We start from the raw sequence: 27,820 nt of genomic DNA, 5'->3' as shown, positions 1-27,820 counted from the left end.
AGTATGTATTCAACAAACATTTCTTGGAGGAATAAATGCATTACAAGTCAGTCTGGGAACCAGCTTTGTCCCGAGTTCCTAGACATGCTTTGGCCCTCTTGGGACAGGCTGCTGGGTCCCAGGCATGGTGGGCCAATCATCCTGGAAGAGGGTGCCCAAAGCGCAGGAGTAAGAATATATAGATGGTGACGTGGCTACAAGCACAGAGTTTCAAGAGACACATATCTAGTTCAGATCACAGCTTTACCTCTACCACCTGGGTGAACCTAGGCAACTGATTTCAATCGTCTAAGCCTTAGTTACCTCATCTGTAAAATGGAAATAATAATAGCTACTTTTGGAGTCATCTCCAAATTAAAGACAAGCTTCTTGCCATGGATAAGCTCTCTTTCCCCTTTTCTGTGGGATATAATTATTCTGAAGTCACTTTCACTCAGATGTAACCATTCAGAAAAGAATAACACACCAAGGGACGCTGAAAGGACCTGAGTTCCTGAATGATCTCAAGGTGCAAAGCTGCCCCACCAGCCTAGACAGGCTGGACTACTCTTGAAAAAGAAGTATATTTCTACCATCAGTAGGTCTCTTTGCAATAGCAGCTTAGCTTAATTAATACATTAACTCATCTCATTAGCCTACAGTCAAGCAATGAAAGTGTAGGTTGAAGCATATGAAATTGCTGCTTTTGTGGGTGAAAAACAGTTGAATATCAGGATACAGCTCAACCTAATGAGATCTAGTCAGATATTTTAATGAAAGGAAAACTCTTTTCTTCACAATAGGTACTTCACCCATAATTAATGTGTAGTGAAATAAGATTCAATATACAGAAGCTATAAAACATCATTGAAAGAAATTAAAGGTCTAAATAAATAGGAAGATATCCCATGTTCATGGATTGAAAGACAATATTATTTAGATGGCAATACTCCCCAAAGTGATCTACAGATTTAACATAATCCCTATCAAAATTCTAGCTGCCTACTTTTCAGAAACTGACAAAATGATCCTAAAATTCATATGGAAATTGAAGAGATTCAGAATAGCCAAAATAATCTTGAAAAAGAAGAAAGTTGGAAGACTCACACTTCCTAATTTCAAAACTTAGTACAAAGCTACAGTTCTTAAAACAGGTGGCACTGGCATAACGATCTATTGACATAGATCAGTGGAGTAGAATTGAGAGTCCAAAAATAAACTCTTTCACTTGTGGTGAACTGCTTCTTGACAGGGATGCCAAGACAATTCAATGAGGAAAAAACCAGTCTTTTAAACAAATGGTGCTGGGACAACTAGATAGCCACATGTAAAAGAATGAAGTTGGACTCCTATATCACACCACATACAAAAATTAGGTCAAAATGGAACAAAACGGAACAAAATGGACCTATATGTAAGAGCTAAAATTACAAAACTCTTAGAAGAAAACATACGTATAAAACTTCATGACTTGGTTTCTTAGATATGACACCAAAAGCACAAGCAATCAAAGAAAAAACTGATAAACCCAACGTCGTCAAAATTAAAAATGCTTGTGTTTCAAAGGATATCATCAAGAAAGTGAAAAGAAAACCCACAGAATGGGAGAAATTATTTGCAAATCATGTATCTGATAAGGGACTTGCATCTGGAATATATAAAGAACCCTTTCAACATAAAAATGGAAGGACATATAACCCAATTTTTAAATTGGCAAAGGATTTGAACAGATATTTATTCAGAGAAGATATACAAATGGCCAATAAGCACATGAAAAGATGCTTGATGTCATTAGTCATTAGGGAAACACAAATCAAAACCACAGTGAGATACCACTTCACATCCACTAGGATGGCTATAATAAAAAATAACAAGTGTTGAGAGGATGTGGAGAAATTGGAACCCTCATGTGTTGCTAATGGTAATGGCCGTGGTAAAAAACTGTCTGGCAGTTCCTGAAAAAGTTAAATATAGAATTACCATATGACTCAGGAAATTTCACTCCTAGGTATATACACAAGAGAACTGAAAACATATGTTCACACAAAAGCATGTACACAAATGTCCATAGCAGCATTACTTACATTAGACAAAAAGTGAAACAACCCAAACGTCCATCAACTAAAGAACAGACAAACAAATTGTGGTATACCCATATGATGGAATATGATTCAGCTATTAAAAGAACGAAGTTCTGAAAAACATATATGAAGCCTGAAAACATTATGCAAGTGAAAAAAACCAGTCACAGAAGACCACATACTGTATGATTCCATTTATATGAAATGTCCAGAGTAGGCAAATCCATAGCAACAGAAAGTAAATTAGTGGTTGCCAGGGAGTAGGGGTAGGGGTAGGGGGTATTAGGGAATGACTACTAATAGGTATTGAGGGTTTTTTTGAATGATAAAAAATATTCTGGAAATAGCTAGTGGTTGTCATGGGTTGAATGGTGGCCCTGAAAAGATACGTCCATGTCCTAATACCCAGAATCCTTATTTGGAACACAATCTGTCTGCCCCAGAGTCTCTGGAGAGAGTATGGCCCTGCTGACACCGATTTCAGACTTCTGGCCTCTAGACTGTAAATTTCTATTGCTTTAGGCCACCAGGTTTGTGGTAATTTGTTACAGCAGCCTTAGGAATCTAATAACAATGATGATCAGTGTAAAACATTGTAAATTTACTAAAAACCACTGGCTTATACATTTTAAAAAGTGCACTTTACAGTATGTGAGTAACATCTCAATAAAGCTGTTATTTAAAATACACACACACACACACACACACACACACAAGCTCACTTTACAACACACTGAGAAGCAACAACTTCATAGATGAAATACGATGATAATCTACAGTCCTTTCTTCTGCATACCAAGGTGAGGCTACTGTCTCACAGTCATAAGGATGCTTACTCTGTAGATGCTCATCCTCCCATCAGTGGGAAAAAGATTTTTAGATCCATGACCTTGTGACCTCTTGGGCTGACATTCACTAAGGGGAACGGTTGGTCTAATCTTTGACTCTGCAGTTCTGGGTGCATGCTTGAGACCTATCTTTTCCCATTTCTATATCAGTGCTCAACAGGCAAGACAGAGCCTTGACTAAAAGCTTAACTGGATAACTGGAAAGGATCATTTCCAGCCCACCCAGAAAAAAGAGACAGCACAAACAATACTCATCCGCTGAAGGGCTTATAGTGAGAACAAGTCCAACAGTAACAGCCACTGTTGCTGAGGAAGCCAGGGTGACTGTGGGGAAGGTCTCCAGGAGTGTGTGGGTACCCTCACCACCCTAGAGGTCAGTACACACTGCCCCTAGAATCTCCTGGTCCTTCCTAGGGAGCAATCACCAACGCAAAGGGGTCTACATAGAGGTGGTACTTGCCCCATAGCACTGGGGGGATTTCTGGCAGATGAAGGTGTTAGAAACTGTCCTTTGGCAACGTGGGATTTAGTGTAGAGTGCTCTGAAGGGGTCACCTAGACCTACTTGGGGCGCCTGGGATTCTACGCAACCTCAATTCTCCAAGTCCTGAAGCATCTGTGCAGCCAAAATAGATCTGGGGAGCGCTGACCCTGCACCTCTGGACCTTACCTCCACACGTCGCTGCCTTTGGAAAACATGGAGGCACGAATGACTTCAGGTGCCATCCAGGCATACGTCCCTGCTGCGCTCATCTTGGTGGTTCGGTGCCATTCCCGAGCCAGGCCAAAATCGGTGATCTTCAGAACCTTTTTGCTCAGGTCTCCGTTCTCCACCTTCTGGAGGATCAGTACTGGGCAAGGAAAGGAATACAGAAGAAACCAGAGTCTGCGTTAATCACAGGGAAACCACACAATACAGAGCCCTCCTGCCATCCTCTTGTCCTCTCCTGCAGGCTCCATCATGTGGCTACCATGGGTGGGTGGCGGGAGCCACCATCCTTAAACACCTAGGGTGCATCCATTTCGGTGCCAAGTATTTTACAGGCATTATCTTCAACCCTCACAACAACCTTACGAGGTACGTACTATTGCCATCGCTGCTCTACATACAGATGAGGAAACTGAGACGCAGCACCACTAAATAAATTTTCCAAGGCCACTCAACTAATAAGCCAGGACTGAAACCCTGGCAGCCTGGCTCGAGAGCCTTCCCTGTTGCCATGACACCATACGGCCCACTCACACCCTACGAAAGAAGAGCTGTGGGGTCACAGCCTACCCTTCGGAGGAGCGGCTACCCGGCCTTCCTGACTTCCAGGCCACCGCTGGGCTTTAAGCACTCTCACAGCACCAGGAGTGGAGGTGCCTGCTGGGCTTTTTAAGGTTTCCGACAGTGTCTCAACAGTTTCCATGAACCTCTCTACGTTACTTTACTTAAAGTCTTAAGAAAGCGTGTCTCAGTTTCAGGTGTACAACACTGTTAATCAACTATACTCCAATATAAAATAAAAATTAAAGGAAAAAAAAGCATGTCTTTTGGGCAGAGATACTCCCTTAATCCAGGAACTCACCAGCACCCACTGGGGAGTGGCTGACAGGTTGGAGGTCAGAGGGCACACACTCCGATGCTCACCCACATGACGGCTCCAGCGAGAAGCATGCCCTTGTGGGAGCCAATCTCCCCCAAAAGAGCAAAAACGCCCACTGACTAAAGTGCTGTAAGCGAAGGCCAGGAACTCTGCCTGAGTCGGCAGCTAGCGAGCTCCTGGGCTATGAGGAAGCCGAGCCTCCATTTCCACAGGTGGGATGGTTCCCAGGGCCCTGGGTCAGCACCACCTCTGTGGGCCAGACGCTGAGCCACAAGGAGTTCAGAGCTCTGTACACGGGATTTCAGGGAAGGAAGGAAGATTCTCTCTGCCGTTCAAGTCTAAATGGGGAGAGTGGGGTAAGGGGGGCGGATTTTAGGGCAAGAGCCGCAGGGCATCCCTCAGGTCACACGACGGTACTTTTCTCTTCCTGCCCCCCCAAACCCCGCCCCGGCACACATCCACTGAAGTGTTACATAATGAAGGGACGTGGGCCAAAGATCTCTACGTCCTACGTGCTTCCCAGAAAATCAGCAGTAAAGAGGGATTACAAGCAGCTATAGGGCTGGAAGCATAAAAGAAGTCAGTGCCAGCCACTCCCTAGATCTAATGGACTAAGTCTCCTTCCTCCACACCCTCTCCCCTCCTCCCCTGACACACCCCACCCACTCCAAGCTTCCAGCATCCTGATGGGTCCAAGCCTCTAAGAGCTTGGGCAGATTAAAACAAACAAACAAAAAACAACTTCCTACATCTCATCTGATCACAAAAATCTTTCCAGATTCTTCTGTGCCTCTCTCCCCTTCTCTGCGGGTAGACAGATAACAGACTGACATGCACTCATACTGCTGGGGAAGCGGCACCACAGAAACCCACCATGCCCTCTGCAGTGGCGGCAACCAGCTGTTGAGCGTTTCCCTGAGTCGCCCTTAAACCGAGGATTCAGAGAGAGCCCTTCCCCTTACAGATCTAATGGGGTTCAGTCCTGTCACCCGAGGCCTCCAGGTGGCTGGGACAGGGTACGGTAGGAGGAGGGTAACAGTCTCACGACGCTGTATGGGTCCAGCTGAGCTTTCTAAGAGCCTCTGCGGGAAAGGGAAGGCAGAGAGGTTTAGATTCTGCGACAGGAAACTGGTTTTTAGAAATGGGATGGCATACTGAAGATTATTATTAAAATACATCAGTCTGTCAGATGGCTTAAGAGGGATGGCCGAAAGATGAAGACAAGAACCAGCCCAGGGGCAGTTTGTCTAAACTGGAATGCATTTAGACAGTGCACGTCCAGCCCAGTTCCACCTAATCTCCATGACTCCCTGATGCCTTACATCCAGCTGACCTCAAACATTTATCCCAACAGGATAAATGTCCCTGAAGGCATCTGAGTTAGAAAGCCCTGGCCTAGGGGTCCTGCCCCCAGCAAAGGATAGCGGCTATAATCCTGGCAGCTAGTAATTCTGGCAGATGGTTACAGCCAATGATTCTCAAGAACAGTGTCCTGAAATACTGATATCTACCAAGTATGCATTACTATTAACAATTAAAGCAACAAAGTTTGTGAAAGCTTTACTTTTTTTTTTTTTTGGAGATTTTAAAAATTGAGATGAAATTCACATAACATGAAATTAACCATTTTAAAGTGAACAATCCAGTAGCATTTAGTACATTCACAACGTTGTACAACCATCCTCTCTACCTAGTGTCAAAACATTTTCATCACCCCCAAAAAGGAAATTCCATAACCATTAAGCATTATTCCCCATTCTCCCCTCTTCCCAGCCTCTGGCAACCACCAACCTGCTTTCTATCTCTATCGATTTACCTATTCTGCATATTTCATATAAATGGAATCATACAATATGTGACACATCTGGTTATTTCACTTAGCATCACGTTTCCAAGGTTCATCCACATTGTTGCTCATACCAGCACTTTACTCCTTTTTCTGACTACATAATATTCAATCATATGTATATACCACTATTTGTTTCTCCTTCTGTCCATTGACAGACATTTGGCTTGTTTCCATCTGTTGATTACTGTGAATCTGCTATGAACATGTGTACATGTATACTTGTTTGAGTACCTGTTTTCAATTCTTTAGGAGTGGAATTACTAGGTTATATGGTAATTCTATGTTGAACTTTTTGAGGAATCACCAAACTATTTTCCACAGCAGCTGAACCATTTTACATTCCCATTAGCAATGAATGAAGGTTCCAATTTCTCCACATCCTCACCATACTTGTCATTTTCCTTTTTCTTTTTCTTCTTATTATAGCCAGTCTAGTGGATGTGAAGTGGTATCTCACTGTGGTTTTGATTTGCATTTCCCTAATGACTAACGGCGTTGAGCATCTTTTCATGTGCTTTTTGGCCATTTGTATGTCTTCTCTGAAGAAATGTCTGTTGTTTTGTTGTTGAGTTATGAGTTCTTTATGAGTTCTTTATATACGCTGGATACTAGACCCTTATCAAATATGTGATTTGCAAATATTTTTCCCTCTCTGTAGGCTCTTTTTACTTACTTGATAATGTCCTTTGATGTACAAAAGTTTTTAATTTAGATGAAGTCCACTTTATCTATTTTTCCTTTTGTTGCTCATACAGTACTTTTGATGTAATACCAAAGAGCTGTCAAATTCAAGTTCATGAAGATTTGCCCCTATGTTTTCTTCTAAGAGTGTTACGGTTTCAGCTCTTATATTTAGGTTGTTGATCCATTCTTCGTTAATTTTTGTATATCATATGAGATAGGGGTCCAACGCCATCCTTTTGCATGTGGATATCCACTTTTCCCAGTACTGTTTGTGAAAGGGGAAAGCTTTACTTTTTAAAACAGAGTGGAGCATAGTTCTTTCCAGACATGTTTTCCTGGGTAGGAGAGAAAGGTTATATTCACAGCAGCTTACTTATCTGTACCACTGCTGTGAGCCCATTCTAAGCTTCTACCACTGACAAACAGCTGCAGCAGTAACAAACTATTGTGCTTTACTTCTTGGAAAACTTAAGGGTGTTTTATCAAAATCTGGTGAAGTCCATGAAAGAGTATTGTGTAAAGCTCTCCTTTCATGGGGGGGGCAGTGGAACAAATGCTGAAAACTAACAAATCCAAGTCAAGAGGGACCCAGTCAGTATAAGAGAAAGAGGGAGAAAAAGATGCATTTGAACTGAAATCTTAGTGATTAACCAGATATAGGGGCTTGATGGAGAAGGGAGACATCTCCTGCCTTTCAGACATGGATGACAAGTAGAATGGTAGTGCCCTTGACTGAGAAGTTGAAAGACAAAGCCCATCTGAGGAAACCAAGTTCAGTCTGGGACATAATGGATTTAGGGTGACAGTAACAAGAGTCAGTGCAGAACAGAAAAAAGAAAGAAAAAAAAAAAAAGAGCAGACAATCTAAATCCCAGGCTTGACATTTTCTCTGTAACCCTGGGTAAGTTTCATAGACTCTCCATCTCTATTCCTGCTTCTATAAAATGGGGATAAAGATTAAAGGCAATACAGTAATAAAGCACCTAGCAGAATGCCTGACACATAATTAGGAACTCAGGACATTACAGCCATCATTACTACTCTTACGATTAAGTGTCTCATACATAAGTGGAAACCATGGGACTCCAAGTTCAAGGTATTGAGAACCTTGGTAGGAAGCCTGGCAGGCCCTGACACATAATAACCATGTAATAAATTTTTACTGTATAAATAAATGGAATGGTTGATTAAATAATAATGATAGCTACCCATTATTGCTCATTTACTATGTACAGGCATACCTCGTTTTATGGTGTTTCGCAGATACTGCATTTTTTACAAATTGAAGGTTTGTGAGAACCCTGCACTGAGCAAGTCTATTGGTGCCATTTTTCCAACAGCATTTGCTCACTTCCTGTCTCTGTGTCACATGTGGTAATTCTCACGATATTTCAAACTTTTTCATTATTATTACGTTTGTTATGGTGATCCGTGATCTTTGATCTTACTCTTGTAATTGTTTTGGGGAACCACAAACCATGCCCACATAAGATGGCAAACTTAATCAGTAAATGCTGTGTGTGTTCTAACTGCTCCACCAACTGGCGGTTCCCCCATCTCTCTTCCTCTCCTCGGGCCTCCTTATTCCCTGAGACACAACAATATTGAAATTAGGCCATGTAATAACCCTACTATGGTTTCTAAGTGTTCAGGTGAAACTCTCTCACTTTAAATCAAAAACTAGAAATGATTAAGCTTAGCAAGGAAGGCATGTCAAAAGCCAAAAAAGGCCAAAAGCTAGGCCTCTTGTATCAGTGAGTCAAGTTCTGAATGTAAAGGGAAAGCTCTTGAAGGAAATTAAAAGTGCTGCTCCAGTGAACACACAAATGATAAGAAAGCAAAACAGCCTTAGTGCCAATATGGAGAAAGTTTTCGTGCTCTGGATAGAATATCAAACCAGCCACAACATTCCCTTAAGCCAAAGCCTAAACCAGAGCAAGACCCTGACTCTCTTCAAATCTATGAAGGCTGAGAGAGGTTAGAAAGCTGCAGAAGAAAAGTCTGGAGCTAGCAGAGGTTGGTTCAAGAGGTTTAAGGAAAGAAGCCATCTCCATCACATAAAAGTGCAAGGTGAAGCAGCAAGCGCTGCTGTAGAAGCTGCAGCAAGTTATCCAGAGATCTAGCTAAGATCACTAATGAAGGTGGCTCCACTAAACAACAGATTTTCAATGTAGATGAGACAGCATTCTATTGGAAGAAAATGCTACCTAGGACTTTCATAACTAGAGAGGAGAAGTCAATACCTGACTTCAAAGCTTCAAAGGACAGGCTGATTCTCTTATTAGGGGCTAATGCAGCTGGTGACTTTAAGCTGAAGCCAATGCTCATTTACCATTCCAAAAATCCTAGGGCCCTTAAGAATTATGCTAAATTTACTCTGCCTGTGTTCTCTAAATGGAACAACAAAGCCTGGATGACAGCACATCTGTTTATAACATGGTTTACTGATTACTTTAAGCTCACTGTTGAGATCTACTGCTCAGAAAAAGACTCCTTTCAAAATATTACTGCTCACTGACAATACATGTGGCCACCCAAGAGCTCTGATGGAGATGTACAATGAGATTCTTGTTGTTTTCATGCCTGCTAACACAACATCCATTCTGCACCCCGTGGATCAAGGTGCAACTTGGCCTTTCAAGTCTTAAAACTATTTAAGAAATACATTTCTGGGGCTTCCCTGGTGGCGAAGTGGTTGAGAATCCGCCTGCCAATGCAGAGGACACGGGTTCGAGCCCTGGTCTGGGAAGATCCCACATGCCGCGGAGCAACTAGGCCCGTGAGTCACAACTACTGAGCCTGCGCGTCTGGAGCCTGTGTTCCGCAACAAGAGAGGCCCGCGCACCGCGATGAAGAGTGGCCCCCGCTCGCCGCAACTAGAGAAAGCCCTCGCACAGAAACGAAGACCCAAAACAGCCAAAAATACATAAATAAATAAATAAATTTATTTTTTAAAAAAAAAGAAAAAAAAAAGAAATACATTTCTTAAGGCTATAGCTGCTATAGTGATTTCTCTGATGGATCTGGGCAAAGTCAACTAAAAACCTTCTGGAAAGGATTCAACATTCTAGATGCCATTAAGAACATTCATGATGTTCAAAATATCAACGTTAACAGGAATTTGGAAGAAGTTGGTTCCAACCCTCATGGATGACTTTGAGGGGTTCAAGACTCGAATGGAAGAAGTAACTGCAGATGTGATGGAAACAGCAACTAGAATTAGAAGTGGAGCCTGAAGATGGGACTGAATTGCTGCAATCTCATGATAAAACTTTAACGAATGAGGAGTTGCTTCTTAATGGATGAGCAAAGAAAGTGATTTCTCGAGACGGAATCTACTCCTGGTGAAGATCATTGAAATGACAAAGGTAGAATATTACATAAAACTTAGTTGATAAAGCAGCTGCAGGGTTTGAGAGGACTGACTCCAATATCAAAAGAAGTTCTACTGTGGGTAAAAGGCTATCAAAAAGCACTGTATGCTATAGAGAAATCATTTGTCTATAGATGAGAAATAAGAGTCAATCAGTGCAGTAGACTTCACTGTCTTATTTTAAGAAATGGCCACCCTGATCAGCCAGCAGCCCTCAACACTAAGGCAAGACCCTCTACCAGCAAAAAAATATGACTCACTGAAGGCTCAGATGCTGGTTAACATTTTTTTAGCAATAAAGTATTTTTAATTAAGGTATGTACAGTTTTTTGTGGACATAATAGACTACACTCAATAGACTACAGCATAGTGTAAACATAACTTTTATATGCACTGGGAAACCAAAAAATTCATGTGACTTGCTTTATTGCAATACTCACTTCATTATAGTGGTCTAGAAGCGAGCCTGCATTATGTCCAAGGAATATGCCTGTAGTGGCTTGATGCTCTTTTCATGATGTATGTAAAGAGCTTGAGAACCATCACCTTAGTTAATCCTTAAACCAACCCTATGAAGTAGGCATAATTATTTTCCCTATTTTACTCATGCTGAAACAGACACAGAAAGGTTAAGTCATTTGCCCACAGTTAGTGAGGGTTGGAGATGGATTCCAAAGCCAGATGTCTCTTCACATGCTGTGCCATCCAGAGGACAGAAAGGAATCCTATGAGTCTTTAAGGCTTAGCTCAATTTCCACCTGGTCCCTAACACTGTCATTAATCAACTAGTCTTCACTGCTCTCCTTGTTCGTGAAGTACTCCTTCAGCACCCCAAACCAGTACCATACAATTTAACACTATATGCTTCTTTTAATTATTCCCAACTGCTGCATGTACGTGTCTTATCATTTCCTCTAGAATGTGATGGAATACGACTCCTAGAGGGCAGAAACCCCATTCTCTTTCTTCTGGAACTCATACCATCCCCCTCCAGGAACCAAGCAGAGGACCAGGCTCTCTGAAAGAAATGACCCTTCACCGGTTACTCATTTCACTGAAGTAGTCACTGCGCATCTTCTCAGACTATCCACTTACCCATTCTATTGTTGCCGGGACTGGGGGGGGGGGGCATCCCTCCAACGTTATCCAACCCTGAGGCACTAAGGGGAGCTGGGTGGGTACCAGGCAAGACAAGGAGACTGGAGAAAGAGGGATACCTCGGCCAGGGTTACTAGTGACTACACATCCTGCTGGTGTCAGGCTGGGTGGGGGGACACAAGGAGAGATAAGCTAGAGATTTTTGTCCTTAAGGGCCCCCTACATGCTGTATGGAAAGATACCCGACAAAACTGAGTATCACGTTAAGATAACATGTGCTTCAATCAAGGGCCCACTTTTTTACTAGAAGCAGTAAGATAATCACAGTTTTCCAAACCTCAGTAACACAAGGACACTATTTCCAGATCAGGCCACCACCTATATACCATTTACTTAGTATTCTTCTTTAAAATGACTTTTAAAAAATTATGAAAAGAAGAAATTTTATATCATTATTCTAAGTGGAAAGAACAAATATCCTCCTAATGTCAGGTAACCTGTACAAATAAATAAAACGAGAACCAAAATAAATGTCATTAAGTTTCAGTAGATCATGCTACTACTCAAAGTTCTGAGCCTAAGGCCAGCTGCCTCTTAGAAAGAAAAGATTACAAGGGTTAGAGAGGAATAAAGGCAAACCAGCACCAAAACGAATCTTGGTCCTCCATGAATACAGAGAGGGTGAACGACTTTCTATGGAATTCGATGTTATCTAACACAGACCACCTAAAAGGACCTCAAGGCCACCCCCTGCTAGGACAACAGAGGGAGAAATGAGTCAGGCAGGGGTGGCCACAAAGGGCTTTGTGAGTCTGACCTAATATCATTTAGCTGGAGGCCAGGCTCTCAAAACTTGGCATAACTGAGGAGACTCCCATATGTCCTAATGGTAAATTTAGCTTTGGTTGATGATTTATCATTTTGAGATTTCTTATTAATTATTCATCTCCATTAGCACAAGGGGCTCTGATTTGCTAAATGCTCACCTTGGCACCAAGGTTCCCACATCCCCAGGCCTTCATTTGGCCCCAATGATTCAACATCATCTCTCCCAGATTAAGCAATAGGTCTAACTCTGTTTTGAGGGCTGTGTCTTGCTTGGTTTAGTCTTTTTTTTTTTTTTTAAGTTTACTGTCAAAGGTATATACACATAAAAGAGTGTATAAAAAACACGATTTAAAGAAAATAAGGTGAAAACCCATGACTCCATCCAGTCCCTTAGAAGCTCCACATGTTCCTCTCCCTCACATCCCTCCCCTCTCCCCAGACGTCTCACAATCTTGACTTGTGTTATTTATCCCTTTACCTCACTTTGTCATCTTATCACCTATGTATACATCCATAAATTAAGATATTGCTTAGTTTTGTAAAAGTGAGTGACAAGCACAGATGTAGCTGTGTATACTAGTTTCCTAGGGCTGCCTAACAAATTAACACAAATGTGGTGGCTTAAAACAACCGAAATCTACTGTCTCTCAGATCTGAAGGCAAGAATTCTAGTCTAAACTCAAGGTGTCGGCCATGGCCATGCTACCTCCAAAGGCTGCAGGGAGAATCCTCCCTTGCCTCTTCCAGCTCCTGTTGGCTGCCAGCAATTCTTGGTGTTCCCCAGCTTAGGGCAGCATAACTCCAATCTCTTCACTGGCCATCTGCCCTCTGTGTCTGTCTCTGTTCTTCACATGGCATTCCCATCGCTATGTGTCTGTATCCAAATTTCCCTCTTCTTATAAAAACATCAGGCATTGGACGAGGTCCAGTCCTTATCCAGTAGGACCTCATCTTCACTTGATTACAAAGATCCTATTTCCAAATAAGGTCACCTTCACAGGTTAGAACTTCATCATGTCTTTTTCAGGGGGACACAATGCTACCCACAGTACAGTAAAAATATTGCCTTTGCTAGATGAAGGCTCTCAAGGAAATAAGCTAAGCACAGCGTCTGGCCATGGTCCCAGAGAGCTGACTAGAGCCCTTTCTGGGAAAGTCAGTAAGCAAGATCATATATGAGTGCTAGAAAAACTGCATAGATGACCACAGTGGGGACATTTGGCAGCAGGGAACTGGGGGGAGAGATGTAGATACTGGACATCCATCAGAAATATGGTTGGGGAGTGGGGTCCCTGTATTTTCTGTTTCTAAATTCACTCGGGTTCTTGGGGTTGGGCAAAGAAAACACTTCTGTCTATCCAGTCAACAGGACAAAGAGCTTCATCAGCACATGAGCAAGACAGCCAAATACAGAGAAGAATCCTGACCAGGCTCCCTAGGTAGTCATTCCTCAGGTTAAATTGATGGAACACCGGCAATAGGTGAGTTGGTGATGAGAGTCCTGAGTCACACTACCGGATCCTAAACTGCCCCCCTCTATGTCCGATGCACAGCTGCTCTCCTGGGGTCTCCTTTCACAGTCCTCGGGGGTTTCCCTTCATCTATCTCGTACGTCCTGTACCCCACTTTCTCTTTCTGCTGCTTTCTTCTCTTACTTTGGTGATATGCATTCTCCAACAGCTCTTTAGAAAGAACGCATGGAAGGTACATTTTTTTTGTTAGAAAATGTCTACGTTCCACCCCCATACTTGGCATAAAAATGATTGGAGATTTTCCTTCATCATTTTGAAGGCATCATGCATCAATTTCTTGCTTCCAACATTGCAGTTAAGGAGCCCCGAGCCATTTTGCTTTCTGATGCTCTGTATGTGACATGTCTTTTTCTTTTGGAAAATTTTTAGTCTCTTCTTAATCCCCAGTGTTCTGAAATATCAAAGGAATAGGAATGTGCCTTGGGTGGGGACTTTGTGAGTACTTTCAAATCTGAACATTCATGCTCTTCAGTTACAGGGAATTTTCTTGAAGTATCTTACTGTTACTTTCCTCCCCTATATTTCTCTGTTTTCTCTCTCTCTAGAACCTCTATTATTTAGGTATTAGTCTTTCTTTACTGGTCCTCCAGTTTTCTTATCTTTTCTCCTCTATTTTTTTTTTTTTTAGTTGTTTTGTTTGTTTGTTTTTTTATACTGCAGGTTCTTATTAGGCATCAATTTTATACACATCAGTGTATACATGTCAATCGCAATCGCCCAATTCAGCACACCACCATCCCCACCCCACCGCAGTTTTCCCCCCTTGGTGTCCATATGTCCATTCTCTACATCTGTGTCTCAACTTCTGCCCTGCAAACCGGCTCATCTGTACCATTTTTCTAGGTTCCACATACATGCATTAATCTCCTCTATTTTTCATCTTTTTTTTTTTTTGATATTCTTTCTGAGATGTCATCACTTTGTCTTCTAACCCTTCTATTGGGTTCCTTCTCATTTCCCCTATCATGATTGTAATCTCTAATGGACCTCTTTTTTGTTCTCTGAATTTTTTTTTCAGTTGAGTGGCAAGAACACATGTAGCTGTGTAATGCCTGTTTTTGTAATACGGGCACATCCTTTCTTTTACCTGAGCATATTACTAATGGCTCTTTTATTTCTTTGTTTCTCCCAGTGCAGTGTGTCTCAGCTGCTTTTTCTATTTGTGCTTTGGTCTCTAATGCACTTTTGCTCAGAGTGCATTACTGTACTCCTTGACTGTCTGCTCACGATCAAGAACCAAATTGGGCTTATGCTTTAAAAAGGAAGCCCTTATGTTTCAAAGGTACATACTGAAATATTTACCCAAAAAAATATAATGTTGCAGATGTCCTTCAAAATAATCAAGGGTGGAAATGAGTGGGGTGACCGAAGAGACGAGATTACCCAGGAGTTGGTCATTATGGAAACTGCCTGAGTACACGGGGGTTCATTATGCTGTTTCTCCTTCCTTGTGTGTGTGTTTTCCATAAAAATAAGTTTGAGCAGGGGATGGGGGCAAGGAGTGAGGGATCAAAAGCTAACTAGAACCTCTAAGCACACAGGAGGCATCTGTCAACTTCGAGCTTCCCTGTAGGGAGAGCCAGGGAAGCCTAGACAAGAACACCTGTGGTCATTCTGTTGAGCTGGTCAAACACACTTCCAACTGCAGGAAAATAAAGGTCTGGCTGCCAGTGTGCTGGGAATCAAGTGGGGGGGAGGGCCGAGGTGGTTGCAGGCTTCAGTATGTAAACAGTTGTCTCATCACTCCATTTTTAAAATAAAGTCCCCATACCCATACCCTGTGCCTGTGTCCCCCAGTCCAGAAACCGTTTTCCTCTTCCAAAAGGAAAGGCAGTCAGGTGGCTGCACGGCGTGGAGGAGGAATGCATTTCATATCATTGTTACCTGACCCTTTTTTAGCACCCCCTTCACTCCAGTTCTGGAGGTACCTGGTGCTGCCACTTCCTAGACTTTTAGGGATTCTGTGATATAAATTCATTCTTTGCTTTCCTCACTGTCAGGTAAAAATTCTCTTTCTCAAACGTCCTAAGTTAGTTACGGCCCATCTACCTGTTTTCCAGCTTCTAAAACTTCGCTACTGTTGTCTGCTCTGCTGTTGGCCTTGTGAGTTCCTGTAGTTCTAGCTGGGTTTTAAGAGAGACCACAAGCAGAGGTAGTATTTGTATGTGTTCAGCCTGCCATCCCAGCCCAGATCCTGCCTTTGGTTTCGTTTGTTTGCTGGGGTAGGGAGGAGGAAACTGATGTAGTCTGTACCCAAAGGTATCCTGCAGGGGCTTCCAGCTTTCCTTGGCTTGGTTCTTCTATCTCTCCCAGTTGGAGAAATCTGTCCTCTCGCTTGCTCTTGTCAAAGCTCAGAGTTCAGCCACCAGATGTACGTCACAGCATCCTCTCCCACCTTAACCAGACCAATCTCTGAGCTTCAACAAGGCAGAAAGGAAAAAGAAACAGATGAAGACCCAGAACGCCTGGGTTCTGGCTTCAGCACTGTGCGATCTTCACCAGGCCCCTGTGCCCCCATCTCTGACATTCTCAGAGTCTATAATTCCCTGAAAGCTGTGGTGGTCTCTCCTGGGGTCAGCCAAGCTCCACCACCCACCTGAGCTGAAGGACAGCTACACTCAAGGGCGAAGAGGAGTTAGGCCAAATGATTCTACCCCAGAGAAAAGCTCCACTCACCAGACACAGCCAGGCCTTAGGGTGCCTGAGTCAGCACTGGAGACGCTTGCTTCCTGCAGCCCATTGCCTGCAGTGGAGGTGGGAAGACGACCTTGGGCTCCAGCCCCACCCAGCAGCCCAGGGTACCAACAGGCCAGCAGTAAGCACACAGCAGACCCTCTGTGGTGCTGAATCAGCCAGAGCCACACAGAAGAGCCTCACTCATGGGCCACTAGCATCCAGCGAGAGCACGGCCAACATCCAAGCCCCAGCCTCTCCTGTGCCCTGGCCCTCAGCCCACTGTCCCTCCAGGCAAGACCAAGAGAGGCCAGACAGACTTGCTTGCCCAGGCAAATGATTCACCGCCTAGACCTCTTGACTCTGCGCCTCAGCAGAGGTGTGGTGCTGCCATGCCGAGCCGCCGAGGACCCAGCCGCGTTCAGCACCGTCAGCAGAGCTGCGCTGAGCCAGCACAGAAAACCGTGCTTCCCGACAAACATCTGGGCACAGGCAGCCACAAATCCCTGTCGGAAGAACTACGGAAAGGTGGAGAGAACCAGGTGGCTGGGGATTTAGGTTCCACTCCCTCTTGGTAAAGAAGAGGAAACCAAAGTTAATGGATGTGTGCGATGCACTCCCGGCAAAGCCAGAGAACCCTCGGTACAATGAGTGACCTTGTCCTATGACCCAGAGCCAGGGCAAAGCTGAACTGTAATGACCTCCCTTTCTGGGCCTGTAACCTGAAGAGGCATAATAGGTGCTCAATAAATACTTGTCCTGAATGAATGAATACAAACCATCCGCAAAGGTTTCTAATTAAGTCAGTTAAGGAGTGGCCCCCAAACACCTGTTTGAGGGCTGACTACACTGGCTTCACCAAAGAAGCTACGGCAATGATTCCTAATCTTTTAAAATATGTCCGTTCAGCTTACAAAATGTTATTATGATGGTAGATGTACTTTTAGTGTGTGTTGATTAAGAAAAAAACAATAGCCAGAGCTCATGTTTAGGGGGGCCTTCATGTGTGCTGCAGCTGAGCTAAGTTATTTAAATGCATAATCTTTTTTTTTTTTAATAAATTTATTTATTTATTGGCTGTGTTGGGTCTTCGTTGCTGTGCGCAGGCTTTCTCTAGTTGCGGCGAGCGGGGGCTACTCTTCGTTGCGGTGCGCGGGCTTCTCAATGAGGTGGCTTCTCTTTGTTGCGGAGCACGGGCTCCAGGTGTACAGGCTTCAGTAGTTGTGGCAAGTGGGCTCAGTAGCTGTGGGACACAGGCCTAGCTGCTCCGCGGCATGTGGGATCTTCCCGGACCAGGACTTGAACCCGTGTCCCCTGTACTGGCAGGCGGATTCTTAACCACTGCGCCACCAGGGAAGTCCTACGTGCATAATCTTATTTAATTCTCTCAACAATTCGGGAAGCCACTTCAGACGTGGAGAGTGAAATTCAGAGAGGCTGGTCCACAGGTGCAAGAGGCAGGGTCAGGACACAACGCAGGTCTGGATGAAATCACAATGAGGGCCCAGGACCACCATGCTGTATTAAACACTCCGATGAAAAGTGCTTTTAAATGAATTTGTATTTTATCAACACAACAGCACCTACACACCTTTGAAAAACAGAAATAGGAATGTTTACACTTTCTGCAATGCATTTAGATTCAAAGGCCCCTAGCAGTAGCCCCCTCCCCAGGGGTCTGCAGCCCACCACTGGGAACTGCTGACCACAGTGCTGCCACTGGAAGACCGTTCTGCAAAAACCAGCCGGTAACTGTCCCTGAGGAAAGGATCCACCTGTCTCCCATCATCTCGCATCCAAGCAGGTGTCCCAAAGCCTCTGCCTCCAGAGGAGTGGATGGGAGAGCATCTCCAAGGAAGGGTTAAAAGAGAAGGACAGAGTCAGCAGCATTTGTGAGAAAGAGAAAACAAAGTGAAAACACAGCAGAAACGAACTGCTACTTTAGCAATCCTGGCGACGTATCATGAAAGGACTAACAAGGGATTAATGATAGGAAAAGAGCCTAAAATCTGCGACCTAGACCGCTAGTCGCCCTGCAGTGGCTACTCTCCCCTCCTCCCATAGTAATAGAACCCTCCATTTCAAGATGGGCACCTGGCCACGGATACCATTAACATTTCCCAGGCTCCTTGTTCCAAGGTACAGCCAAGTGACTGAAAAGTATCATGTGGCTGCTTTCTGTAACCCGTCTTGAAAGACATCAGCTCAGGGCCTTTGGCCCTTCTTTTCACCCCTTCCTACACTGTGCTGCCCAGAACATGAATGTGGCAGCTGGAGCTACCATCTTGGACCAGGAGGAGAAGATCATGCCCAAAAGTTGGCAGAGCTATGGATGGGAAGGAGTGTAGGGCTCGTGGAACAGAGATGTCATGCCAACCATGGACTGTCTCCCATCCAACTTTGACATACAACAGAAAAACTTCTTATTTCAGCCACTGTTACTTTGGGTGTCTGTTTCTCATAGCTAACCTAATCTAACTAATACAAAGTTCAATTCCACTACTACAAAATCTCTTTATAGCAAAACAGAAGTAGACATATTATAATTGAAAATCTAAATCAAAAGCAATATTCCAGGCAATAAAATCTCCATAAGATATAGCCAAAGATTTGGACGGCCTCTCCAAGCTGCTATAGAATGATTCAACTTGAAACGTGTTTCAGCTGCGTATTTTTTTTTAAGTAGAATGTCATGTTCTATAATAAGTGTTTACTTAAATCCTTCCCCCCCCAGAAGCCCACATGTATAGAGGGCCCATATGCATTGTGCTAAGTACAGAGTGTTCAAATATAAATTAAACCAGTACCGCCCCTCAAAAAGATCACTAGCCAAGAGGGAGATTCAGGGAGTAAGAAAAGCTAGAGCAGGAGGTCTTTATTTTTTATTATGAGCTTTGTGATATAATTTGGCTTGTTAAACTAGATAATGTACATGCATTACTTTAAAAATACGTGTAAAAGAGATGTAGTAGGCAATTTAATAATATATGTGACTATATTATAATAAAGTATTAGTATACCAAAATACGTAATTTGATCATACTACTTTTTGTTAAGAATATGCTATCACATAGAAAAACACCTGAGGGATATATACCTAAATGCTATCAGTAGTTATCTCTGGGTACTGGGATTCGGGGTGACAAGTTTGGTTTTTTTTTTATGTTCATCTATATTATTGAAATCGTCTAAAATAAACGTGTATTTTTTTGGTTAAAATTTTTTAAAATTATGTCATTTAATAATAACAATAGCTACCATTTCTTGCATGCCTGCTCTGTCCCAGGTATAATACGAGGAACTTCACATACGTCACCTCATCCAGCCTTCATCGCAACTCTGCAAGGGGGGTAACATCCTCATTTTATAAATGGGAAAGCTGGGCTCAAAGGTTAAGTAACCTTTCCACATCTAGGCAGAGAGAGAGGCAGGAGTTGACTCCTGCCCGTGCTCCTTCCCCTATACCTTGCTGCCCCCTCCCCTTGGGGGTCCCAGTGTTTAATAGTTTCAGCTCTACAATACCTTGCATCTCCACAATGCTGGTCTCTCCTATGCCACGCTGTATGAACCACATCTGCATTTGATGTGTCCTGGGGTGGGCTCAGATCATAAATTAATTGGGCAGGCTGCTCACCTAATCCTATGTCCTGTATGGACAGAGCCACTGCTAAGAGTGGTTTTCTCTGTCAAGTTTATGGCTAATTCTCACTGGGAGGGACAAGGAGGGATAACGGTGTTCCGAGCTGAAGAAAACTGGCAGAGAAGCCCCGGAAGCTAGGAGTCAAACCTAATTCTACCTCTGAGTCCACTGTCCTTTCCACTAGAACCCTGAGGGTCTCTAAAACCAAACCATTTGAGTATTGCTCTAGATCCTTCTAAGGAAGGGAACCAGCCCCTTTACATTTAAATGGGAGTGCTTTAGAAGTGAAGACTGTAAATACTTGAGGAGCTAGAAGACACTCAAACTAGGACAGCTTTGGCAAGGTGCAGTGGCAAAAGCTTGCTGGGGGGCAGCCTCTCACCAGCCTTAATTCAAGGCAGAGTCGTGCTAAAAGCACTACGGCTGAGACAGTACATTAGCTTGAGGGTTGGGCGAAAGGTGTTGACGGCAGGCAGGACAAGTAACCCTCCTGCACCACCATTCTAGAAGTTGTGAGTTTTGCTTTGGGTCATACAGGCTGACCCTGCAAACTCAATACCACTGATCATCTTTAAGTCACAGCCCTCTAGATGGCATAGCTAGGCAAACCATCAGTAAGGTCAGTGGGAGAGCTGGGGAGAGAAAACTTAAATGTTCAAAAGTGTGAGGATAAGAACTCATAAAGCAGAGAAATCCTAGGATCCTGAAGTTCCGCTACCAACACTGGGCTTTCATCCTCGAGACAGGTGTGTATCTGGTGCTAAGCAGTAGCAGGTGGGCCCAACACAGTTGTTCAGTGGAGCCCAAAACAAAATGTTCTCAATCCAGAATCTCCACTTCGATTTACAGAATCCTCTCCCATCAGCCCTTCAGCCACTAGGCTGTAAGGACTATGAAACACCCAAGACTGACCCATCTCTAACTTTCCACCCACCTCTAGGGCCCCTGGTGCTTGGCCCAGTGCGTATCTAACTATCCCTTTCACGGGGCAATCTTCAGTTCCTGCCCCCACCCTTACCAAGCCACCATCTGCATCTCTTTTTCCTTTTCTAAAACGCGTGCCCTACCCAGTGATGCATCTCCAGAACAGCAGAAAGGCCCTCCACAGAGTGGTAAGAAAGGCTGAGTCTCACATATCAGAAAGGCAAAGAATAAGCATCAACTCTGAAACTCTGGACCTGGGTTCCACTGCCCACCAACAGGGAAACATTACTCATTGCTCATTCAGCCCAGAAAGGACCATTCTTCATATTCAAAAATGGGGGAAGAGGTTATTTCAGAGAGGAAGATCCTCCTTGCTCCATCATAGTCCAGGGGTCAGAAAGTCTCCCCTGTAAGTCCAGCCTGGAGTTATTAAAAGTGGCCAAGGTACACTGGATGGAATTCTGAAGCACAAGGAGCAGCCCCTCACCAGAGGGTCACACGCCCCAGCAAGTCAACTCTTGAGATGCTGGGCTTTGTCCATAGACCTCAGGGCTCCACCCTGACTAACTGGAGCATCCACCTCCTTTCTGGGAAGGAGGCCCCACCACCACGGGTGGAAAGGGATCTGAGGTTAACTAAAGCCTCTAAAATACAACCAACATCCACGATCACAACTAGAAGTCGGAGAGTATCCAGGTTGTTACTCCAAGGGATCAAGACTCATCCCTACTAACATTCCTGCGTGAGAATCCACTGACTTTGGCCAGCAGAAGATACCAACTGCTTTGGTTACTGGAAAAAGTCAGCAGACACCCAGACAGGCAAAAGGGAGAGGAACAGAGGGATGAAGAGATGATCTTATAAAGGAAAATAGGATGGCACTTCCCTCATTCTCACGTCTCTACGCCCATTCATTCTGGCCACAAGGCTACACCTGTAACCACTACCATCATCATCGCTAGTATTCATGGAGCACTTCCTACATGCTGGACACTGTGCTAAGCATTTGACATGCACTATCTCATTTAAAAACCTCAGGAGGTGGGTAGTGCTTTCATCTCTATTTACAGATGAAGAAGCAAGCTGTGGCTGAATCAAGTGAGGATCTGCCTCCAAGTCACACAGCCAGGAAGTGGCGAAGCTGAGATGACCGGCTTCAGCTGCTGTGCGCTTACCGATGATCTGATTCTGCCCCATCTTATTTGAGCACCTACTGTTGAGGACTCTGGAAATAACAAAGGAAGAATCTCCTCCGAAGATGGTCACAAAATACACATGTGCTCTTGGATCTGTAAAGAAGGGTCAGGGCTTAGTCCAAAGGAGAGCATCAGAAGGCCACTCTCGGTAGGCAGAATAATGTGATTCCAATCCAAAGAGGGAAGAAACCTTGACGCCTTGGAGAAATAGGAAAGAGTCCCTTGTAGCTGGAGCAGAACCTTTATGAGGGGGAAAAGGAAAAGATGGAGCCGGAGCACTGGGCTGGGGCAGGAGTGAAAGACGCAGGCCACACGGAGGAGCTGGGATCTACCCTGGAGTCACAGGCAGTTTTTAAGCAGGGAAGTGGTGTGATCAGATTTGTGTTTTAGCAAAACAAGGTTGCGGTGAGACAAATGGAACTGAAAAAGCAAGAGGCTGGCAGCAAGGACACAATAAGTAACGTATTACAACTGTCCAGGGCACGTGGTGAAGAATGAACTAGGTACTACTGGGGATGGGGATGGGGATGATGGGAGAAGAGACGGAGTCATTAATTACACGTACGGGGAGAAGGAGCGGCTGGCTAGTCATAGGAAAACCCTCTGGCTTCGCACAGCACACGGGAAGGTACGAGCATTCAGTGAGTACAGAGGCTTTTAGGGGCCCTATTCCCCTACGTCTGCACCAGCATCCTCCCACCCACCCTTCCCTTCCAACAGGGACCAAAGCTGCCCATCCCCCTCCGGCCTCTCCACAACCACGGAGGAACACGGCTCCTTTGCGTCCAGTTGTAGCCACCAACTCACACATCACTAACTGCCGCTGTCTGGACCACGTGCAGCTCCACGGTCCTGGCACGCTGAGACCAGACGTTATTTGCCAGAGCAGCTCCGTCCTGCACTGATCTGGCACAATGGGCCAGCCCCAGATGCCAGGGCCCCGTGCTTCACAGTGTCGGCCAAAGGTGTGCAGCTGAGAGCCTGGGGAACGGCCCGGGCTAAGAATCAGGCCAGAGGGGATGGATTTGATAGATGAGCTTCCCAGGGCCGGCTAGGGTGTTACTCTGGAGAGCCAGTCCTCAGACAGGCAGCTGGGCCTTAAGCACAGTTCCGAGAGGCTGGATAGTTACCACGACTGCGATACGGGGGCCTTGGGTCACATCCCAGGAGTGTCCAGGCTTCCGAGCCACGCCCGACTCTGGCTGGCTGTGTTGTGACCATGTGCCATGGGGAAATAAGGGAAAATCATGGGCACATGTGCGGACCAGCGCTTGAGAAACAGCTCAGAGCACCAGCCTTCTTCAGAATGTGCCCACATCTGTGCTTGGCACGCGATTCAACAGCAAGAGAGGTGGATTTCTGCTGCCTTTTTTGAGCTGAAGGATAGAAGGGACATGGTAGGGAACTACTCTATTTAGAGACTGACAATGGCTGGTCTCAAGCAGGCACAGCAATTCATCAGGCTGTTTCAAGCTATTTTTCAGTGACCCCTTGACCAGCCCCAGCTTTCCACAGGAACTTCCTTTTCATCTCTTCTTTGGATGCTCTACCCCCCTTCCCACCTCGCTCATGCTGCTGAGGAAAAGTTTTCTTACAGCCAAGCTTCCTGTGATTAAAACAGAAAAGCCAGTGCCACCTCGCTGGCCAGAGCCCCCAGCGTGTGTCTGCCGGACACCTTGCTATCAGCAGCATCCTAAAATATGACTATTTCAAAAGATGTCCACTTGGGCACCTATAGCCATTGCCATCTTGTGTAAATTAAGCCCAGATAACACAGCTGGGACTCCAGCCCTGAGCTCGTCCAGACACAGATGGCACCAGCAGGAGACAGAAAGCCAAAGGCAGAGCCCCCCTGCAGCCACTTTCCTTATTAAAAAAACATCTCCAACACCCGCCTGCCCTGAATATTCCCACCATCCTGGCTCAAAGTGACTGAGGACAGATGCCAGATCTCTGTCAGGCCTCGGACGCACCCAGCTACAAACTAGATAAAAATAATCACAAAAGAGTCAGCACCTCAGACCGTTGATGATTTTGTCAACAAAGAGTCATTCTTCTTTCTTGGCATGTGGATGTGGGGGGGGGTTCTACATCACCGGCTCCCCAGAACCTTGTATCCCCAGCTCTGCCACCAGAGTTCCCAGGCAGGCACAGGAGGTTGACTTTCAAAATGGCACAACAACATCTCCCATCTTATATGCTTCCTCCAGTGGGACCCTGATACCCCTCCCACTGAAAGGTGGGTCTACTTCGCCTCTGGGTGAATCTGGGTGGGCCTGAGACTCACTTTAACTGCCAGGATGCAGAGGAAGTGACACTGTGGGACTTCCAAGCCAGGCCAGAAAAGATGATACAGCTTGTTCACCAGACCACCTGTGCTTGAAGCCTTGAGCCACCACATCAGTAGTCCGAGAGCCCTGAGACAGCCACGCTCAGGGAGGAGCGACACACGGGCAACCCCACCAGCCATCCTAGCCTTCAAGTCCTCCCAGCCCAGGCACCAGACATGTACACAAACAAGCCTTTCAGAGGATTCCTGTCTCCATCTGTGGCCTCACCCAGAGCCTTCACATCTTCCCAGCTGAAGCTCCAGATGCTGAGAAGCAGGAACAAGCCATTCCTACTGAGCCTTTTCCAAATTCCTGACGCCAAATCCCCACGAGCATAATGAAATGGCTCTTGTTTGGGGTGGTTTGTTCCGAGGCAATAGGAATAGAAACAGTTGGTGACATACTTGTGAGTCTATTCTCATATCTGCTGCCACCAAAGAAGCAGCTGCTCTTGGAAATAGAATTTTAAGAAAAGGAAAAGCTCCCTTTTGTTGAGCATTTACTTTGTGCCAAGGGCTTACGTGCATAAGTTCACTTAATGCTCATTACAGTGCTATGAGTTAAAGCTAGGATTATCCCCATTTGACAGAAGAAGAAATGGGCTCAGAGGATGAGGACCTTGCCCAAAGCCCGATCTGCCTGACTCAGAGGCCCTAACACTGTACCACAGTCTGCTCTCCAGCCACGTAGAGACAGGAGCTATATCTACAGGGAAGGCTCAACTGCTTGGGAGCCTGGCTTTCCTGTTCAGTAACCCAGGTCTGGGAATTCCCTAAAGAACCCAGGTGACAGGGACACAGTGTCGACAAACACTTCCCTGGAAAGTCATTGCTGTGGCCCACTACCCTATTACCGGTTCCCCCTGAATCCCACTCCTTCTTCTCCTAACTCCTCCATCAAGGCCTTCCAGAGAATTCTGACTTCTGCAGACACCATCTCATATTCCCTTGGCACACTATTCCACACTGCTTCATACTGTTCTGGTTGTTTGGGTGTGTTTACACAGTACAGCTCCTGAGGATGGAAAGAACATGGTGGAAGAGACATCTATGTAGGCCTATGATAAAGTGACCTGTCATAGTGCCTACGGCATCTTTATAATAGCAGACACATCCATTTCTCACAAGGATCTATTGGGTTGGGAATCATCACCCAGGCACAATGCAAACACTCCAGGCTCTGTGACCTGCACCTCACCCAGGGCGTCAAAGGGGAGAAAGGATTTGAGGGCGGAGGAGGAAGCAGCACGCCCACCACAGACACCCATCACCATCACCCTGCAAGCAAGGAATCCCCAACCACAAAGGCTCAACACAGTGGGACTTGCCACTTTGAACCACAAGTCCTTAATCGTCCTGGAAAGCTAAGAAACACAGATTAAAGTTTCCTGTGAGTCATCCCTCAACCTCTATGCCTAAGAGTAGGGAGTGACCAACCTCCAGGCCTCCGCAGGTCAGACTAGCTTTGTTCTGACTCACCGTCTTCCTCTTTATGCTATGGATGTCCTTCCTAGTACCTTCCTTCCACCTCCGTGCCCACTGGGCAGGGTGAGACAAGGTACGTGCCTGCACCTTTCCAGCCTACCTCCAAAGAGTACTCTACAAATCCCACTCCCTGTGGGATGGAGTTGAGGATCTTACTGTGGCTGGGAAAACTCAAGACCACACAGATTCTCAAGGTGGTACAGCTCAAGTTTCCAGGGGAAAGCCGGTCTGTTCCTTCCATCCCTGCTACCTGGGAAGGTGCGCATATTGCGCACAGCCAGAAACTGCTGGGAATAAGCTCAAGTGCCTTATTTGCTGTACTTAAGGGACGTCCTTCCTTTTTCCTGAGCGGGGACATTCTTACTCTTCCCGGAAGGTCATTATGGTTGACTTTCCCATCTCAGCCGCTCCTCCTATATACTACATATCAAATCGAGCACCAGAAAGCTTATGAGGGGCCTAAAATTGACCAGATTCATGATCCATCCAACCTAGAGCCGTGCATATAAAGCCAGACTCACATGTTCGAATCACAGGGCAGAGATGTGTTCATTGCAGGGAGGATCCTAAAGTAAATCTAACTTAGGTGGACGTGACTTATTTTGTCAGTCACCGGAGGGCTCACAGCAACACTTCTTAAATCCTTCTTTTTTCTCCCACTCACTGCCCTTGCACAAAGCAGCTCACAAATTTCCTGCTTAGAATTCCTTTTTAAAAAGTGTTTCCGTCGGGCTGAATGTGTAGGATTCTAGTTCTTGTCCCCTCTCCTTTCCTCCCATCACAAAAGCTCAAAAGTAGTAGTAGCAACAGAGTCAAAATTCTCTTTGTGAGGCAGGCAGGAAAAGGGAACAGCTGGGAAGCTTTGCTCGTAAGAGTTTGGGTGCTGTTCCCCCAGTGATCAATCCAAATCAGAGAACTAAGGAATGAATTGTGAAAAGTCAAATTTCTTTTTCATAGCGTTAATCTAAAAATATAAGTGGGTACCACAAAACATGCCTAGCGGTCTGTCCTCCTTGGGGCATGGAATTGCCACACTGGTCCAACATGGTCTATCTGGTTACAAACTCAGCTGCAAAAGCAATGCCCCAGGAAGGCCTGCTCACCTCCCAGATGACACGGAGCTAAGAGTCATGGCATCTGAAAAACCACAAAGGGCTCTGCCATTAACAAATGTGTCCAAACACTTTCTGAATGTTTACATTACTCTTCTGGTTCAAAATTTTTAAATTCCATAAACCAGCATCTGTGAATTTATCTGAAATCTATACATACGTCCCTTGTTTAACCAAAAACAAAACCACAACACAAACACAGGCAAAAGCAAGAGTCAATGAAGCAGAAACTTCTGTTATGGCCCAACTTTTGCACAGCTGTACGTAAGCATAATTTTGGTTCAGGGCCAACACTAACAAAAAGCAAAGCTGAGGCAGGCTACAGAATGACAGCTGAAGTTCATGCTGTGCTTCTGGAGGGGGAAAGGAGAAATGAGAAACTAGCTCTCAGCTCCTGTGCATTTTAGGACCTCAGGTCTAGAGGTGCCAGAGGCCCCTGAGGCTGGAACAGTGAAGGATCCCCTCCCTGCAATTCTAGATGCAGGGATGAGCTGCCCGACAAATGCCCAGGATTCAAGTTCAGGCACCACCATTCTCTCGCTCTATTCTTGCGCAAGGCAGTAAACCTCTCTGAACCCCATTTTCCTCTACTGTAAAATGG

General features: G+C 45.0%; 1 protein-coding gene across 2 annotated transcripts in view; it reads right to left on the bottom strand.

Annotated features, from left to right (window-relative positions):
* The window catches only part of MAP3K9 (mitogen-activated protein kinase kinase kinase 9), a 73,362-nt gene that overhangs the window by 23,001 nt on the left and 22,541 nt on the right, over positions 1 to 27,820 (bottom strand). For both annotated transcript variants that reach the window (XM_068562844.1, XM_068562926.1), the window contains exon 3: positions 3,578 to 3,758. In XM_068562844.1, coding sequence (XP_068418945.1) covers positions 3,578 to 3,758 — 181 coding nt within the window. The remainder of the gene's footprint in view (positions 1 to 3,577; positions 3,759 to 27,820) is intronic.

Source organism: Eschrichtius robustus, chromosome 1 (assembly GCF_028021215.1).
Source record: "Eschrichtius robustus isolate mEscRob2 chromosome 1, mEscRob2.pri, whole genome shotgun sequence".
NCBI classification, from domain to species: Eukaryota; Metazoa; Chordata; class Mammalia; order Artiodactyla; family Eschrichtiidae; genus Eschrichtius; species Eschrichtius robustus.
This window is presented reverse-complemented; position numbering and strand designations above follow the sequence as displayed.